At 44.5% G+C, this 18,612-nt stretch overlaps 1 protein-coding gene across 2 annotated transcripts in view; it reads right to left on the bottom strand.

The window, feature by feature from the left end:
* EYA2 (EYA transcriptional coactivator and phosphatase 2) overlaps nt 1-18,612 on the bottom strand; it is a 261,616-nt gene that overhangs the window by 12,304 nt on the left and 230,700 nt on the right. For both annotated transcript variants that reach the window (XM_037811465.1, XM_037811466.1), the window contains exons 10-13: nt 12,032-12,090; nt 6,918-7,078; nt 2,019-2,133; nt 948-1,069 (exon numbers count right to left, since the gene is read on the bottom strand). In XM_037811465.1, the coding sequence (XP_037667393.1) occupies nt 948-1,069; nt 2,019-2,133; nt 6,918-7,078; nt 12,032-12,090 (457 nt within the window). The remainder of the gene's footprint in view (nt 1-947; nt 1,070-2,018; nt 2,134-6,917; nt 7,079-12,031; nt 12,091-18,612) is intronic.

The raw sequence follows: 18,612 nt of genomic DNA, 5'->3' as shown, positions 1-18,612 counted from the left end.
TCTTTTTTACTTAAATAAATTCATTTAAATAGGGATCAGCATTGCTAACATAAAAAGAAAATCAGTATTACTTGCCATAAAAAGAAGGTAACCAAGGATAAACGATGCTGTAAATTTCTAGTTATGAAATTCTCTTAATCTGAGGAAGGCGCTGAGCCTGAGACTTGTTTTCTTTGTTAACAAGGGAGATTAGCTAGTATTAGAGAGGGGTTAAAGATGAGCTAGCAATAAGTTGAAACTCTCTCCTTGAAAGAGAATTAAAAAAGAGAATAATTTTTCTATGTATTTTGGGTGTACCACTTAAATTAAAATTGCCTTATATACCACACTATGGTGGGAACAGCCCTCTTCTTCCTTAGTAACAGAATTCCATGAGTTTCGGGGGGCTCACAGTCACTCAGCTATAGACTACATTTCCCAGCTTCCCTTGCAGCTAGTTTGGTCATGTGACTAAGCTGGGGTCAAGAGGAGACGAGTAGAAGTGAGGTGTTCTTTCCTGAGTTTTGGCCTTAAAATACCAGGTATTCAGTTATTCACTAGTCCTTCCTGGGGATAGTGGAAAAATAAAATGGGTCATCTGGGTTCCTGAATGACTTTGAGAAGAGGGTTGCTCCACCAGCCTCCATCACTCTTTTGTTGTTTCTTATGTGAAAGGAATAAGATTTGAGTCTGATTTAAGTCCTTGAATTTTGGAGTGTGTTTGTTATAGCAACTTTACGTGTATCCTAATACCCATATTTTGGAAAACTGTGGTCCTAACCAGTTTTTCTAGGAGCAGAGTGAGGAAAGGCAAGTGGGTTGTAAGGGTTGTTTTGGGGATCTGAGTCACACCTGTGGACAAGTTTCTTAAACTTCCCTAGAGCCATTTTCCTTAAACTTCCATATCCAGGATGGAAAGCTAGCACCCCCTCCCTCCCTCATCACCCTGAGGTCTGGATTCTCCCTACCTGTCTTGGTTGCACTGTAGATGTTCTCAATAGGAAACACAGAGCCCAGCCCATATAGCAGGACTTTGGCCAGGGCAGGAATTAGTTGAGTGGTGGTGACCAGCACATTGACACAGTTGGGCCTGAGGACAAAAGAGACTGGGGATCAGAACTCAAAGGTACAACGTGGCCAGGACTGCCACCCCACAGTATAAACCTGGAGTGGGTAAGAACTTTGGTGGGCTTTGGAGGCTCTGGCTAAGTCACCTGCAGGGGAGGCGAGGGACCATGGGTCCGCCAACTGTTCCTCTTTTTTAAGCCTGAGGCTGCCTGACACATTGACATTTTCTTATTTTATAAACAAGTGTTTATTTCAAGGATCATACACTCAAATAGCTTCAGGGGCCAAACAAGTAATATAAATGAGTGATATGGAATAAGTGTAGGACAAGAGGGGAAGGTGGGGTCTGAGGTAAACTGGAGTGCACCTGCCAATTCTGATCTTTTGAGAGAATTCAGAAACCTGAAATTATATAAGAACTTTTTCAATCTTTGAAACACAGTATAAGGTCAAATTAAATACATCAGCAGGATGGATTCTATCCATAGGATACCAGTTTGTAATCACTCGTGTGGGTTGCAAGATTTTTAGGCACTAGTGCAGGGGAGTAATTTGTTCTCTGGCCCAGATTATTTTATTAAAGAACAGGAGGCAATTTACCGGGAAGCCTAGAATGAAATTGGACCCTCCTCTCCTCATTAGGCACCCACCAGATGATCTGAAACAGCCTATAAAATGGTTTGCAGAGGACAATGTTGTGAGTGTGGGAGAGGGTGTGTTCTGGGCAAGAGTGGACGGGACAAGATGGACTTTTTGTACAAAGGGTTTTAGCTCTGCCGGACCCTGATAAATATCTGTAGCTGTCTGGTCGGCTATGCTCCAAGGTATCCACTGTGCCTTGCACACCTGAGCTTTATCAAATGTCTGGAAAGTGTACAGGTGAGAGTGTGGGCAGCCAGTTCTCCCAACTGTGGAAGTGGAGGAGCCGCCACCCTTGGCTGGGAGGAAGGAACATGGGTGTCCCCACTTACCGGGAATTGATGAGGTTTAGTGCCTTCAGGGAGTGGGTCAGCCAGAGGTCGGTCAGGGCTTCCAGCTCGGCTCTGAGCTGTAGCCAGGTCTCCCTTTTGGGAGCGCCTATCAAGCCTGTGGACCAAGGAGTAAAGATGTGGTGGCCATCATTTTGGAAAGGCCGAAGGGCAGGGGAGGAAAGGGGAGTTGGTCCATTGCACCCTGAGAGTACAAACCAGATGACATCCAAGGTCCACTTCAATCCAGTGGCCCCTCAGTCCTAACCTGGGATCAGTCAATCCATCTACCCATCTACCTATCCACCCATCCACTCATCTCCATTCATCCACCCAACAAAGAATCCAGGCGGCCTTACTGTGTGCTCGACGTAGTGCTGAATATACAGAGATGAACAAAACATGGAGATTGTAGAGCTTATAGGGCCATGGTGGAGGCAGAGAATAATAAAGTAAAAAAAAATAATGATTAACATTTCCTGAGTGCTCACTCTGTGTGGGGCCCTGTGCCTTTAACATGACTTATGTCATTTCATTCTCACAGTGACCTTAAAGGAGGACACTATTTTTATTTCTATTTTCTGGGTGAGGGAGCTGAGGTTTTACGAGGACAACTGACTTGCTCACAGTAGGGAGGAGACAGTAGAGATGGTTTTGGCACCCAGGCCCATTCTGTGGATGTTTCTAAACGTCATCCCCTCAGCCTTCAGTGCTCTTAAGACAAAGATCAGATTCCACAGACTGATCCCCCCTGCTTAGTTTACCAACTTCATTTCCTGCCGTGGCCCTGATGTCCTTTCATTCCAACCCTAGTGGCCTCTTCTTTGTTCCTTGAAACGCCAAGAGTTGTCCTGTCTCCAGGCCTGTGCACACCCTATTTGGGAACCTCCTTTCTTTGCCTGGTTACATCTTTCACAGCACATTTAGGCCTCATCTTATATGTCATTTATCTTGGAAGGCCTCTCCTGGTCCCCCCAGGCTGGGTCAGTTCTGTTTTATCCTCTTCCAATGCACCGTATCTCTTCATAGCACTTCTTACTACAACTTAAAACTTAGGTGTGTGTGATTATGTGCTTGATGTCTGCCACTGCCCTTAGACTGTAAACTCTATAGGGCAGGAAACAAGTCAGTCTTGTCGCCCACCATAGTCCCAGCCTCTAGGGCAGGAGTTGGCATAGGCTTAGGTATTTGCTGAAGGAGGAATGAATTCATTGGGACAAAATGCTGCCACATGCCCGTGCTATTTAGACATCTTCTCAACATCGAAGACCCCAGCTGTCCAAACTCCATCCCCATGGTTACTCCTCCCCTGCTCATGATCTGGACCCCATCATGTATCTCATCCCACTTACCCCATGACCTCTCCCTCCAGCCACCAGGACCTTTATCTTTCTGGAAAGCATCAAATTCCTTTTGGTTTCAGGGCCTTTGCATTTCGTGTTTGTGGCAGAAACTGCTAATTGCCTCCCACTGCCCCTTCTTTTCTTTTTCATCAGAAATAAGATTCCTTATTTTTAGCTGGGTGCCTGGCTGCCAGGCATTTCACAGCCACCATCACAGCCAGGTGTGGTCATGTAACTAAGTATTTGGCTAATGAGAAGAGGAAGAGTTGTATGTGACTTCCCGAAACTGTCCTTAAAGGAAAGGGGCCAATACATATTTGCCTTCTTCCTCCTGCAATGTGATGGCTGGAGCCTGAGCAGCCACCTTGGACCATGAGGTAGAAGCCACAGACTGGGCATGGTGAAGCAATAAGACAGAAGAAGCCTAGACTCCTAAAACTGTGTTGTACTTTATCAGGCCTGGACTCGCTGGAGCTCTTGTATATGAGAAAGAAATCTCTATCTGGCTTAAGCCACTGTTATTTTTATCTTTGTTTTTCCTTTACTTATGCAGCTGACTATAACCCTAACTGATTCACTCTTCTCTCTGCCTGTATTTTCTTCCCCCAAGTCTTCCTGAGACATGTCCTCTGTGGACCCCTATCTAGAGTGGCCCCTTGTCCCCTAGGTTCTCCCTATTATATCCCTCTCTTTTATTTCATTCATAGGCCTTATTACTCTCTGAAATTCTGAATTTAAAGTTATTTGTTCATTGGTTTGTGGTCTCCCTCCCTCGCTAATTAAATACAAACTCATTGAGGGCAGGGACCATGCTTTTGTTTGCTGCTGTACCCACAGAGAAGTCACATGAATTAATGAATGACTCTCCTTACTGCTACATGTCTCATTTTCCCAATTCGTCCATAAACTTGTTGAGTGTAGGTGACTTCTCGTTTTCCTTTGTCTTTGCACCTTCCCCACAGCAACTTAGCTCTGGCCCTCAATAACAACACAAACTCACAGTTCTTTACAGTTTACAAAAGCCTTCCCCTTTCTGTGCTCTTATCTGTAGTGGGCACAGCTGCTGCTACGTCCCACCATGTCAGGGATTTTGCCTCAAGCTACTGTTTGCCTGCCCCCTCCCCTCAGCTTTCTCATTCTGCCTGGTCTCCTTCCCACCTTCCCAAAATAAAAGCAGCAACATATAGGAAGCACTTCTTGTGTGCCACACACTTTTCTAAGCATCTTCCATGTGGTGATTCGCATAATCCTGCTATCAATCCTAGAAGCTGGGCAGCATTGTTTGCCCCATCTTACACATGAGGAAACTGAGGCACAGAGAGGTCAAGTAACCGGCCCAGGACCACACAGCAAATGGCAGAGGGGGATTTGAAATCAGGCCAAGGTCTCTGAACCACACCCCTGTCTCCCAGATATCAACTTTCAAGCATTTTCTCTTTTCAGCCTGCATTTTGCAGATGCCTCTTTTCTGAGCCCACCTCCTAGAAGTCCGCAGTTTGGAATCCTGGGCCCTGCGAGGCGGAAACAGCCCCTGTCCAGCTGGGGTGGGGGTGGGGCAGCATCCTGCTAGCTTTGAGCTCCAGGGCCTGCTGACACCTCAGGGAAATTTCCCCCCAGCTTATGGGAAAGCAAAGCAGCCCAACAGCAGCCCTGGGCATTTCCTGGGGCTTAACCTTGATGGGGAGCAGATGTCCCCCTGGCAGACTGCATCCCTGCCTCCCCCACTCTGAACACACCCTGCTCCTTTCCTCCCTCCATGAAGAGGTCAGCACCAAATTCCATGGTGAGCAGGCAGAGCCGACCCCTGTGGCTGACAGATATGGAAGTGAGAGGAGTGGGGTGTGGCCCCAGAGGGCAGAGAGCTCTGCCACCTGGGCTGGGTGATGCTGGGCAGGTTCCTTCACCTTCCTGACCTCATTCCCACCTTCATACCACACAGATGATAAAAGCTCTCACCTTACAGAGGTGCGGGGAAGAGGAGTGAGTGATTACATGAAAAGGCCTTGGAACCCAGCCTGGCACATAGTAAGATCTCAGTAAATGTTAAGTATTGTCAGCACTGAAACCAACACGGGGGCCAGCCATTAGGAACCCAGAGATAGACAGAACAGAAAATCTGTCCTGAAGGAGCTGCCAGTCTAGCCTGGGAAAGCAGAAGACACAGGGGAACCCCAAAGACTGCCAACCAAACCCAAAAGGAACCAAAGATAACTGCTACCATTTATTGAGCACTGGCTATATACCAGGCCAGATCTCATGTCTTTTGTATGCATTAACAATAAAACTCTCTATAATCTGAGGAAGCAGAATTATTTTTATCCCCATCTCATAGACCTAGAAACTGAGGCTCAGAGAGTTTATGTATCTTGCCTCAAGTCACAGAGCTAGAAAAGTAGCAGAGCTGGGACTGAAAGCTGGTTCTGTCCAGTTATTCTGGATTCTTCCTGTGGCTCTACTTTTTCTTGGGATAGAGGGAGGGAGGTCTAGAAGCGTGGGGGGTCAAAAGGTACATGGCAGGTAATATTAGCTGCCTACTCAAGCTCTTTCGCTTTATGGGCTGGGAGCTGGTTCCAGGCATTGTGATAGCAACAACAAAATCCCCCAATGTCCCCCTAGATGGGACAGTTTCACCTCCTATTAAGAACCACTGGCCTAGAGAATTCCAGAAACAGTGACCTAGGGCCTGGCGATTGCTGAGCCAACCCTGCCTCCAGCCCCTTCCAGACGTCTTGCTCAGTGCCATAAACAAATGGTCTCCTCTTACTGAAGCTGGCAGTTCTCACCTCGGCTGCACATTGGAATCACCCAGGGGACTCCATGAATCCCAATGCCCAGGCTGTGGCCAGACTAACAAAATCGCAACATCGGGCTGGTAGTGGGGCGCAGGGGTTTTTAAACTCCTCAGGTGGTTCCAATATGTGCCAAGCTTGAAAATCAGCAACTTCCTGTGCTTCTTCAACTTTAATGCTTACTCAAATCACCTGGGGATCTTGTTAAAGATGCAGATTCTGATTCAGTAGCCTGGGGTGGGCCTGAGGTTCTGCATTCCTCACAAGCTCCCAGGTGATGCTCCTGAGGCTGGTTCCCAGACCACAAGGTGAGTGGCAGGGCAGAAGCCCCCGACTTCCGATTTGAGCCTGCCTCAGAAGCCCCTGGGGGGCCTGCTAAGTCATAGACTGCAGGCTCCACCCCCAGAGTTTCTGAGACGGTGGTTCTGGGGTGGGGCCAGGGAATCTGCATTTCTAACAAATCCCCAGGTGCTGCTGCTGCTGGCCTGGGGACCTCACGTGGAGAACCTCTGCTTGTGGTTCAGAGGGTCTGGCCTGCTGGGTTCAAGCCCACCCTCACCTCTTGGGGGGCCGTCTCTTCTTGGGCAAAATGCTTACTCTCTTCTTCAGCTTCCTCACCCTCAAAACGAGGATGAGACTAGTGCCCTATGCCCGACAGTGTTGTGAGGATGAAATGAAGCCGGCTGGTATTTGCAGAGCTCTCAGAACAGGGCCAGGCACCCAGGAGGGGTGATGTCCCTGACCGCGGCCAGCCCTCCCGCCCCACTCACCGCCCACGTTGTTCCTGTAGGTGTTGTACATCTCCTTCACCCGCCGGTAGCGGAAGGCCAGCTTCCTCATCCAGTCCACGCCGCCGTGCACGCCGGAGCCCAGGCACAGGTTGGCTCCCGGGGCCGAGCTGTGGAAGCCGTCGGCAGAGAAGTTGTAAGTGCTGCGGAGAGGGAAGGGGGCAGAGGGGCGTGGAAAGGCGGTGTTAAGTGGCGTGGCTGGGGGCCACAGCAGCAGACACAGGTCCCGTGGGATCTGAGGACGTGCACAGGAGGCTGTGTGTGTGCATGCATGTGCATGTGTGTGTGCATTTGGAGAGGACCAGGATCACTGCTTTCATTAGCTTCTCAAAGAACGTGGCTTTTTTTTGCTCTTGCCTAACCAGCACCCCCTGCCCTTCCTTTTGGTATTAAAGAGCACCCCCATTTTTTGGGGGGAACCATGGCTGTCCCCTACATGCAGTGGTTGAGTCAGCAAAGCCCCTCTCCCTTTAGAATTTGAAGCTGGGAGGGAATTCCAAAACTTCATCCTGACAGAAGAGTTGGAGTTGGTTCATCCTGACAGAAGAGTCCAGAAGAAAACGTCAATTAGTTTCTGCAACTTTGGTCCCCAAATCTGCCCTAGTTCCTGTCCCTTCTAGGGCCTGGCACTCTTTCTTCCATTCTGAGAGCAACAACGTATCCTGCCATAAAGATTACCTCTTTTTGTTTTTTTATTTGTTACATTAGGCAGAGTCCATTTCTGCTACTTTGCAGATATAGCCGTTGATCCCAAAAGAAGTCTGTTAGGCTAAGAAGTTCTACATGTGGGCTGGGAACGCTTCAGAACGCCACACAAAGCTAAAGATAAAAACTGCAGCCAGGAACCGGAAGGGGAAAGTGTAGACAATTCACTGCCCATGGCAACGAAAATGTGTGTCTGTCATAGACCCTCTGACCAGTGGCAGTGCTCTGAGCAGGGAGAATGGAAAAGGAAACCTCCAACTTTCTGGGGAACAGCATTTTCTTTTCCTTTACCAAGAAGCTTTGCTACCACAGGTTTTCAAAATCCTGGAAGACACACTCAGGAGGTAACTTTGCAAGGAAAAGTCATGAAGCAGCAAGGTGTGTCCATACAGAACCACCAAAAGCCTTAAGCCAAAAATGAAAGACTCTTCAGAGAAACAAGACCAGAAGGAAACATGTCAATATGGTACCCTGGCTGTCTCAGGGTGTGAATTTGGCAGATTTTTTTTGCTCTCTTTATACCATTTTGTTGTTTCCAAATTTTCTATAATCTGTTTAATGGTGAAAAAAGAAAAAAAATTAAAAGAAACAATGCAATAGTAATGAAATAACACTTGGAAATCGTTTCTTAAGCACCTCTAATTTAATGTCCCTGCTGGCATGGACACTGGGGAATTTTCGGAGTGTGAGGTGTTGGGTCGTTCTCCTGGAGAGGGTGACGTGCTGGTGTCATGTGACATGCTGCCTGTCCCCCACCCTTCTGTGGGAGGTCAGGCCTCGTTGCCCAGATAGAAAACCCCTCCCAGGGAGGCAGTTTGGTGGTGATGCCCCCCACCCCCCACAAGATCCACAGAGCTGCCTCGGGTGATGTCTCAAACTCAGCAGCAAATTTCCCCTCGGGCTCCGCTGGGGTGAGCAGGCCAGGAGAGGGCACTAGCTCCGATCATTCCAAAGGCCTCCAAAGTAGACTCCGGTGTTCCCTCCACCATGGTTCGTGTGGACGGTCCCAGAGTGACACTGACAGGGGTGACAGAAGCTGTCCTTTAGACATCTTTGAATTCTTGGCTATTGCAGACACAGAGGCTGGTGGTCAGTGAATGTGTGGGTTTTTATACACACAAATACATTACATGTGTGTGTACATACAAGCACATGCTTATACACATATACCTATATATTTCTATGTGTATATTTATATGCTTATACATATATTTGTGTATATATGCATACACATGTATAATATATACATACACATGTATTTGTGTATATACGTCTACACCTGTATAGATGTATGTATGCATATATGCATGTACACTTGTATAGTTTGTGTGTATATGTGCACATTTATATATGCATATATCTACATATTTGTGTATATATAAGTATATATGGGTATATATGTACACATGTCTATATGTATATATTTGTGTATATATGCATATGTTAACACATAAATATGTATTCATGAGTATGTATACATGTGTATATACATATGCATATATGTGCATATATATGTATGTGTATATATTATCCTAAAATTATTTTGCTCTAGCACAACTATATTGCAGGTCACTGCCAACTGTGGTGGAACAGTTAAAACAAAAAAGACTACATATTACAAATGACACAGAGCTTTCCTTCAAACCTCAAGTGTTAAATTTTTTTTTTTAAGAACTCTAGGTTGACACTATTTTCTGCAAATACTCCAATGTTTCGTATCAGTTAAAAATACTTCAGTTGTTATTTGTGAGGGAGCATTGTAGGCGATATGTGCTAATTTGTTAAATGTAAAATTTTGAATCCATTAGTTTTTTCTAATTAGGTTTCTCATGTGTTTGTTTTTTAATGTATGGGGAGTCATATGGCCTGGAAGTGGCCTGAACCTCTCTTGACCTTGTGCTTCTTTTTGGGGTGTTAATATGTGGCTGCTGAGGTTTGCTTTACCCAGCCAAGGAGGCAGAGGGGAACAGGTGCAGGCTGGAGGAAGATGCTCTAAAAATTAAGTTAAAGACTGTCTTGGTTTCAGGAGAATGTCAAATAGGTTAAACACACAAGGTTCTTAGACAATTTCTGAATGGGCTACTTCGTCTCACTCAACACTGTCTGAAGTTCTCCCAGTGTCAGAAGTCACTGCCTGCTCAAGATACACTCAGAATGTCAAGTTATCCTTGGATTGGACTGGAGAGACTTTCTAATTTTTCCTCAGTCATCTATATCACGGAGTTGTCTTCCAGCTACTGTTCCAGGGTAGACGAAGCCTGTGTGGGTGAGTGGCATGGGGCAGGGAGATGGGGAGTAGGGTGGAAGGGTATGTAAGAGGATGGGAAAGACACCAACCATTGCCTCACATTAGCCACAACATGAGGAAGTGGATAGTTTGAGATGGTGGGAAAATGGGCGATGATTATTTTCTTCTCTGCTCTTTACTGAATTATTCAAATAAAAAAAAAGGATCATGCAGAATACAATATGGCCATTCTACTAACTTGTTGGAATGGGAACTAGCTCTTTCCCACCTGCGCTGGCAATGGGATTGTCACACAGACACGGTGCTGCTGCCGCTTCCTTCTCAGCTCCCCACTTGGGGGGTGGTGAGCAGGGACCACAGACATGTGAAATGTACCCAACTGGTACAAGGGAGCAGACAGCCACGTACCAAGGACTCATCGTGCTGGGCACATTTCCAGTATGTAACACGTTCTTCACCCAGTGAGGAAGGGGCCGTGACTTTATCCTCATCATAGCCCCCTGGGCTCCAGAACCCCCACTTTTAACAGCCATGCGGTCATTCCTCTCCAGTGTAAAGGTTCCTATCTTGCTAGCTAATTTATTCCTGAAAAGGCGAACACTGCCTACAAAGTCGGAGGACACCCTGGGGGAGATGCCTAGATATTCTGTTAGGAGATGGAGGCCCTTCGTGGAAGAGAGGACATCCAGGCTGGACAGAAGGGTGGATAAGAGCCTGGAGCCAGGAATCTTGCCTCCCTCGTGTACCAGCTGTGCGAGCTGGGGCAGGTTGCTTCATCTCTCTGTGCCCAACTGTAAGCATTACTGTGCAGATGCAATGAGTTAACCCACATAAAGCATTCCTAACAGGGCACGGCACCAAACAGGGGCTCACTCAGGGTTGGCTCTTATTACTAAGTGAAAAAAGCAACAGGGGGCATTTGATACTTGGTGCCTAGCACGTAGTAGGTACTCAATAACTATTTCTTAAATGACTGAGTGGGGAATTGGGTTTCTGTGGGGAATGTTTTCTTGGATTGTGAATTTTTGAAGTGAGAAGGCAAGAGACAAAGGAGCACTGCTCTAAAGTTCCAAGCTGGCTACTAGGGAAATTTTACAAAAATGGAACCCTGGTTGCTCACGGCCTTGAAAGGGAGAGTGGTTCCCAGTGATGACTTCATGGAAAGGACACAATTAACCCTGATCTGGGGTTTATTTACTCCATAAATTGAGAAGTCCTGGCAGTGCTGGAGACTTGCCCATGGCCAGTTCTGACTGCAGAAAGGGATTTTCTGAACAGCTAATTAAAATGAAGCAGGAGACTGGCTCACCTATCACTTGTAATTGTGCTGGATTTTTGGAAAGACTTGCAGGGCTCAGTAACAGAAACTTTGATTTCTTTTTGTGGCGTAAGCTGGGAGACGCATTTTAAAAGCAAATGCTCAGTGAAGTTACGGTGATTGGTCCCATAACCCAAACATTATTTGGTCTAATAATATTTTTGATGGGCCCAGAGGTGTTGAATTGTGACAATTTTGGGTAAGTGCAGATTAACTGTGGTTCTGTTTTTGTAAAGATTCCCTGGGGGCTGGCTTGGAACAGCCCAGCCACGTTCTTCTGAAGGAGCTTGTTTCTGGAATCCATGTCCTAAGAGCATTTCTCTGTAAAAACCAGATGCATTGCTTACTTGTTCATTTTAGAAATATTTTTTGAGTACTGACTGACCAATTCTTGTATTAAATTCTACATGTATGTTAAACGCATTAGTATCTTTAAAGAAGGTACACCAAACTCTTCATGGTGGTTGTCTGGGGATGTGAAGTCAGGGTGGTGGTTGAATGTTTTGCAACATGTCTGCATTATTTTTGTAAGCAGAAAACGGGTATCAACGTAAGCAGAGTCACTGAGAATTTGTGGAAATCTTGGCTTCAGCGATTTGAGGTGATGCTGAAGAAGTTGCAGGGTTGGGATTGGGGTTGGATTTTTGAGTTCAGAGAAACCTGAGTCCCAGTTCTGGCTGAAGGCAGGAACATGGGGGAAGAATTGCATTTCCAGATAAAAACATGCCTCATCCTGATGACCAGCCCTCCCCTACACCACAACTCCCTAGGGAAAGGTGAGCTTGAGAACCACCCAAAGCGCATCGTGACCCTCCAAGTTCCCACCTTAAATCTTGGCCGTTGTCATCGGATGAGACATCGTCAACGTGGATCTGGTCACAGTCCTGAGGAGAATTGGGAAAGAAAAGAAAAAGAGAGAAACATGGCTTGTTAGTCCCTTGAAGCCACTGAGTGCTGGTTTCATAGGCTGAGGGGAGAGTGAGAACCGGGTGGGGGTCAGATGTCCTGGGTTCCAGACTGGACTTTGCAATGGAAGGTTAGATCCTCTTGGGTTAAGTCTCACCCCCTCTTTTGCCTCTGATTTCCTTATAATTGAGCAGGTTGGCATCAAAGAGGGTAACTGTATAATTTATCATCCAAACTGATATACTTTTGCAAGTGAACAGGACTGCTCTTACTATTACACCGGGAGGACAGGTGTAAACCAGGACCCTGCTAAGTATGCCAGGACACAAGGTAGAAGCTTTTGCCTTGCACATGGTGTTTCCTGTGCTTGGATTGCCCTTCCTGCCATCATCTGCTTAGTGAACCTGGTAGCTTCAGCTTCTGGAGCTACATCCTTCCCAAGTCCCCCATTTCCCCACAATCTGTAAGACTGGCCATCACTTATGGAGCATTTACTATGTGCCTGGCATTGCCATCCAATGGACTCTGATGACACGTTTCCCACCACCCACGAGCCTCTCAGTTTTAAACACCTCTCCATGTGGGGTGATGATGATGAAAGGACACAATCGACTCAGGCTTGACCAATCAGAGGGATCCAGGATCCCTCTGGCCACCGTGTTGCTTCAGGGATGTGGTCGAAGCTGAGCCAATGAGCACCAGCCCTGGGAATTTGGGAGGAAGTTCTGGGAAAGAGGCACTCTCCTTTCACTGTGGTTGCTAAAGGGAGAGATTAAGACCGGAGCTGCGGGATCCAGCCTGGCCTGAAACCAGCATTGACGGTATTAGCTGAATAATGGCCCCCAAACACATCCAGGTCCTAATCCCCAGAACCTGTGAATATGTTACCTTACATGGCAAAAGGGACTTCAGTGTGGTTAAGGATGTTAAGATTGGGAGATTATCTTGGATTATCTGGGTGGGCCCTAATTGTAACCACAAATGCCCTATAAGAGGGAGGCAAAAGGAGATTCGACTATGGAGAGGAAAAGACGTTGTGATGATGGAAATAGAGATTGGAGCAATGGGCTTTGAAGATGGAGGAAGGGGCCACAGGCCAAGAAAAACAGGTGGCCACTAGAAACTGAAAAAGGCAAACAACGGGATTTCCCCCCCAGAGCCTCCAAAAGGAGTGCAGCCCTTCCAATACCTTGACTTTAGCCCACAGATATTGATTGTGGACTTCAGACCCACAGAAGTGTAACAGAATAAATTGTGTTGTAAGCCACTAAGTTGGCTGTAATTTGTTACAGCAGCAATAGAACTGCTTTTGTGTTTAAGCTGGCTGAGTTGGGTTTCTGTCACTTGCAACCAAGAGTCACGAGTGATGGAACCTACACAAAATCCACACCAATCCTGTCAGCTCCACTTCCAACCCCAAGTATATCTGGATATGCTGATAAGGCAAAAACTGTAGCCGTGGTGTGCCAATCCCTGAAGTACTAGTTAAGAGCTCAGGGCCCAGCCCTCTCTCTAACTGAGCCACCTTGGCAGGTGATCTCATTGCCCTCCCCCCTACATGGGACCCAACTCCCAGGGGTGTAAATCTCCCTGGCAAAGCAGGATATGACTCCTGGGGATGAATCTGGACCTGGCATCATGAGATTGAGAATATCTTCTTGACCAAAAAGGGGATGCAAAATGAGAGGAAGTAGTTTCAGTGGCTGAGAGATTTCAAATGGAGTCGAGAGGTCACTCTGGTGGACATTCTTATGCACTATATAGATAACACCTCTTAGGTTTGAATGTATTGGAATAGCTAGAAGTAAATACCTGAAACTATCAAACTCCACCCAGTAGTCTGGACTCCTGAAGAGAATTATATAATAATGTAGATTACAAAGGGTGACAGTGTGATTGTGAAAACCTTGTGGATCACACTCCCTTTATCTAGTGTATGGATGGATGAGTAGAAAAATGGGGACAAAAAGTAAATGAAAAATAGGGTGGGATGGGGGGGGTGGTTTGGGTGTTCTTTTTTACTTTTTTTTTTTATTCTTATTCTGATTCTTTCTGATGTAAGGAAAATGTTCAGAAATAGATTGTGGTGATGAATGTATAACTATATGATCGTACTGTGAACAGTTGATCGTATACCATGGATGATTGTGTGGTACGTGAATATATTTCAATAAAACTGAATTTAATTAAACAAAACAAAAAAAAAGAGCTCAGGGCCTGGAATCTGACCACTTAGTTCTGGATCTTGGATTCAACCACTTCCAGCTGTGTGACCTTGAGCAAGGTGCTTCACCACTCTGAAGGTCAGTTGGTAAACAGAGATAATAACTGAACCTACTGCATGGGCTGAGGTGAGGAGAAACGAGGTGCTGCATTTAAGTGGTCTAGTACAGTGCCTGGCAAACGGTAGGTACTCCACAAATGTTGGGTTTTATTATTGTGTTTTATAAACACCCATAAGTTGGTAATTTGGGTAAAGGTAATTTCTGTGGGGCAGAGAAAGGCCGATACCACCTTGCAAAGACTGCTAGAGGGAGGAGAAGCACAAGGAACCCTGAGCTTTACTTCTTTTTTTTTTTTTTTTGAGTTCTGCGAAAAAAATTTGTTAACATCTCTGGACCCTTGATGGGAGGACAGAAGCTGGAAAAAAATGGTATTTTCAACATTCCAAGCAGATCTCTTTTAATACAAGTAACAGCTTGCCTGTGTATTTTTGAGAACAGGTTCTTTGCTGGGGGGTTATGGAAAACCCTTCCCTCACTGATTTTTTAAAAAAAATAACTAACTTTTTAAACTAGGAAAATTGTAGGTTTACAGATAATTCATGCAGAAAATACAGAGTTCCCATAGACATCCCCTCACAAACAGTATTCCATATTATTAACACTTGGCATTAGTGTGGGATCTTTGTTACAACTGATGAAACAGTATTATTATGATTACACTAACTACAGTCTGTAGTTTACATTTGGGTTCACTGTGTCGTATAGTCCTATGGTTTCCTAAAACATTTTATTCTAGTAGCATATATATAATCTAAAAATTTCCCTTTTAATCATGTTAAGATATGTAATTCAGTGGGGATAATTACTTTCACAGTGTTGTGCGATCATCACCATCAACTATTACCAAAAATTTTCCATCACCCCTGTGCTGGTTTGGATGTATTATGTCCCCCAAAACGTGATTATCTTTGATGCAGTCTTGTGTGGGCAGGAAACATTGGTGTTGATTGGGTTGGAGACTTTTAATTGGATGTTTCTGTGGAGATGTGATCACTCCATGAGTGAGTGGAGTCAAATTCAGTGAGGGTGTGCTCTTTCATTGGATAATCTTCATGGAGGTGTGGCCCCGCCCATTCAGCATGGGCCTTGATGAGTTTACTGGAGCACTACATAAGCTCAGACAGAAGGAGCGAGCTTGCTACAGCCAAAAGGGACACTTTGAAGAAAGCACAGGAGCTGAGAGAGGAGCCGCAGGCGAGAGACAGTTTGAAGATGGCCATTGAAAGCAGACTCTTGCTCCGGAGAAGCTCAGAGAGGACAAACGCCCCAAGAGCAACTGAGAGTGACATTTTTGAGGAGCTGCAGCCTAGAGAGCAACATCCTGGAAGAAAGCCATTTTGAAACCAGAACTTGGAGCAGACGCCAGCCATGTGCCTTCCCAGCTAACAGAGGTTTTCTGGACACCATTGGCCATCCTCCAGTGAAGGTACCTGATTGTTGATGACTTACGTTGAACATTTTATGGCCTTAAGACTGAATCTGTGTAACCAAATAAACCCCCTTTATAAAAGCTGATCCATTTCTGGTGTTTTGCATTCTGGTAGCATTAGCAAACTAGAACAAACCCAAACAGAAATTCTGTATCAATTAAGCATTAACTCCCCATTCCCTACTTCCCACCCCGGCCCCTGATAACCTGCATTCTAGTTTCTGACTCATGGATTAGCTTATTCTATTTATTTCATACCAGTGAGATCATACAGTAGTTGTCCTTTTGTGTCTGGCATGTTGACTCAACATGATATCTTCAAGGTTTATCCATGTTGTTGCATGTATCATCACTTCATTCCTTTTTATGGCTGAATAATATTCCATTGTATGTTTTGTTTATCCATTCATCTTGTTGATGGACACTTGGGTTGCTTCCATCTTTTGGCAATTGTGAATAATGCTGCTATAAATATCAATGTGAAAATATCTGTTCTAGTCCCTGCTTTCAATTCTTTTGGGTATATTTCTAGAAGTGGGATTGTAGGGCATGTGGTAATTCTATACTTAACTTTCTGAGGAACTACCAAACTCTTTTCCACAGTGGCTATGCCATTTTACATTCCCACCAACAATGAATGAGTGTTCCTATTTCTCCACATCCTTGTCAACACTTACTTTATCTCCTGAATAGCAGCCATTCTAGTGGGTATGAAATGGTATCTCATTGTGGTTTTGACTTGCTTTCCCTAATGTTAATGATCTTGAGCATCTTTTCATGTACTTATTGGCCACTTGTATATCTTCTTTGGAGAATTGTCTATTCAAGTATTTTTTCCAATTTTTAAACTGGGTTGCTTCTCTTTTTGTTGTTGAGTTGTAGAACTTCTTTATATAGTATGGATAATAAACCCTTATCAGGTATGTGGTTGACAAATATCTTCTCCCATTCTGTAGGTTGTCTCTTAACTTTCATGATGAAGTGCTTGATGCACACAAGTTTTAAATTTTGACTGAAGCCCCATTTATATATTTTTTCTTTTGTTGCTCATGATTTTGGTGTTGTCTAAAACCATTGCCCACGACAAGGTCCAGAAGATGGTTCCCTATGCTTTCTTCTAGGAGTTTTATAGTTTTGGTTCTTCTATTCAGGCCTTTGCTCCATTTTGAGTAGACTTTGTATACGGAATGAGGTAGGGGTCCACTTTTATTCTTTTGCATATGGATTTCCAGTTTTCCCAGCACTATTTGTTGAAGAGAAATTGTTCTTTCCCCATTGTATGGACTTCCCCCTTGTCAAAAATCAATTGGCCATAGGTGTGAGGGTTGACTTCTGAACTCTCAGTTCAATTCCATTGGTCTATATGTCTGTCCTTGTGCCAGAACCACACTGTTTTGATTACTGTAGCTTTCTAATACGTTTTAAAATCGGGAAGCAATGAGTTCTCCAACTTTGTCCTTCTTTTTCAAGATTGTTCTGGCTATTCATGGCCCCTTACCTTTCTATATAAATTTGATGATTGGCTTTTCCATTTCTGCAAAGAAGGCTGTTGGACATTTGATTGGGGTTGTGTTGAATTTGTGAATAGCTTTGGGTAGAACTGACATCATAACAATATTTAGCTTCCAGTTCATGAACATGGAATGTCCTTCCATTTATTTAGGTCATCTTTGATTTCTTTTAGAAATGTTTTATAGTTTTCCATGTCCTTTCCATGTCCTTTCTGTCCTTGGTTAAATTTCTTCCTAGGTATTTGATTATTCTAGTTGCTATTGTAAATGGAATTTTTTCTTGATTTCCTCTTCAAATTGTTTAGTACTAGTGTAAAGACAATACTGATTTTTTTTAAATTTTATTTTGAAATAAATTCAAAGTTACAGGAACAGTGACAAAAACAATACACACCCCATACACAGCATACCCTGACTCCCTTCCCCTGATACCCTGATCCACCAACTTTAACATGCTGTCACACCGCCATTTCTTTCTTTCCCTCCCTCCCTCCCTCCCTCCCTATCTATCATCCATCATCTATTGCTCTGTCTTCTGAACATATGAGAGCTAGGTGCACAAATCCTTGAACAAACACTATAACTCACATATACAATTCCCATGAACAAGAACATTCTTTCATGCAATCCCATTAAGCGCAGCTAAGAAGTTCAAGAAATTCAACATTGATACAAAGTTACATTCTATATTTCCTTTTTTTTTTCTTATGTCCCTTTTTTTTCTTGTGTCCTTTTGAGCCTCCTCTCCTCCATCCTCAGATCCCATCCAGGATCATCCTTGGCATTCAATTGTCATCTATTTAGAATGTCTTTTTTTTTTTTTTTTTTCAACTGTGGAAGCATATATATAGCCTAAATCTTCCCATTCCACTCCCTCCCTAGCATTCCCTTAGTGGGATTAATCACATTTAGAACGTTGTAATGCCATCACCTTCCCACCAGCCATTACTAGAATTTTCCCTTCACCTCAAACAGCAACCCTACACTCATTTCTTAACTTCCCGTTGCCCCTTCCCCACTTCTCATAACACATACTCTACTTTCCATCTCTATGGTCATATTCTCTGATAATTTCTTTGTGTTTACCGTGGGGCTTAAATTTAACCTCTTAAATCCATAACAATCTTGGTTTTCTTTGACACCAACTTAACTTCAATAGAACACATAAACTATGTTCCTATACTCCTCCATTTCTCTGCCTTTATATAGTTCTTGTCAAAAATTACATATTTTACATTGAGTTCAAAACCACTGATTTGTCATTAGAGTTTATGT

Source organism: Choloepus didactylus, chromosome 19 (assembly GCF_015220235.1).
Source record: "Choloepus didactylus isolate mChoDid1 chromosome 19, mChoDid1.pri, whole genome shotgun sequence".
Lineage (NCBI taxonomy): Eukaryota > Metazoa > Chordata > Mammalia > Pilosa > Megalonychidae > Choloepus > Choloepus didactylus.
Note: the sequence above shows the minus strand (reverse complement) of the source record. Positions and strands in the feature narration are given on the sequence as shown.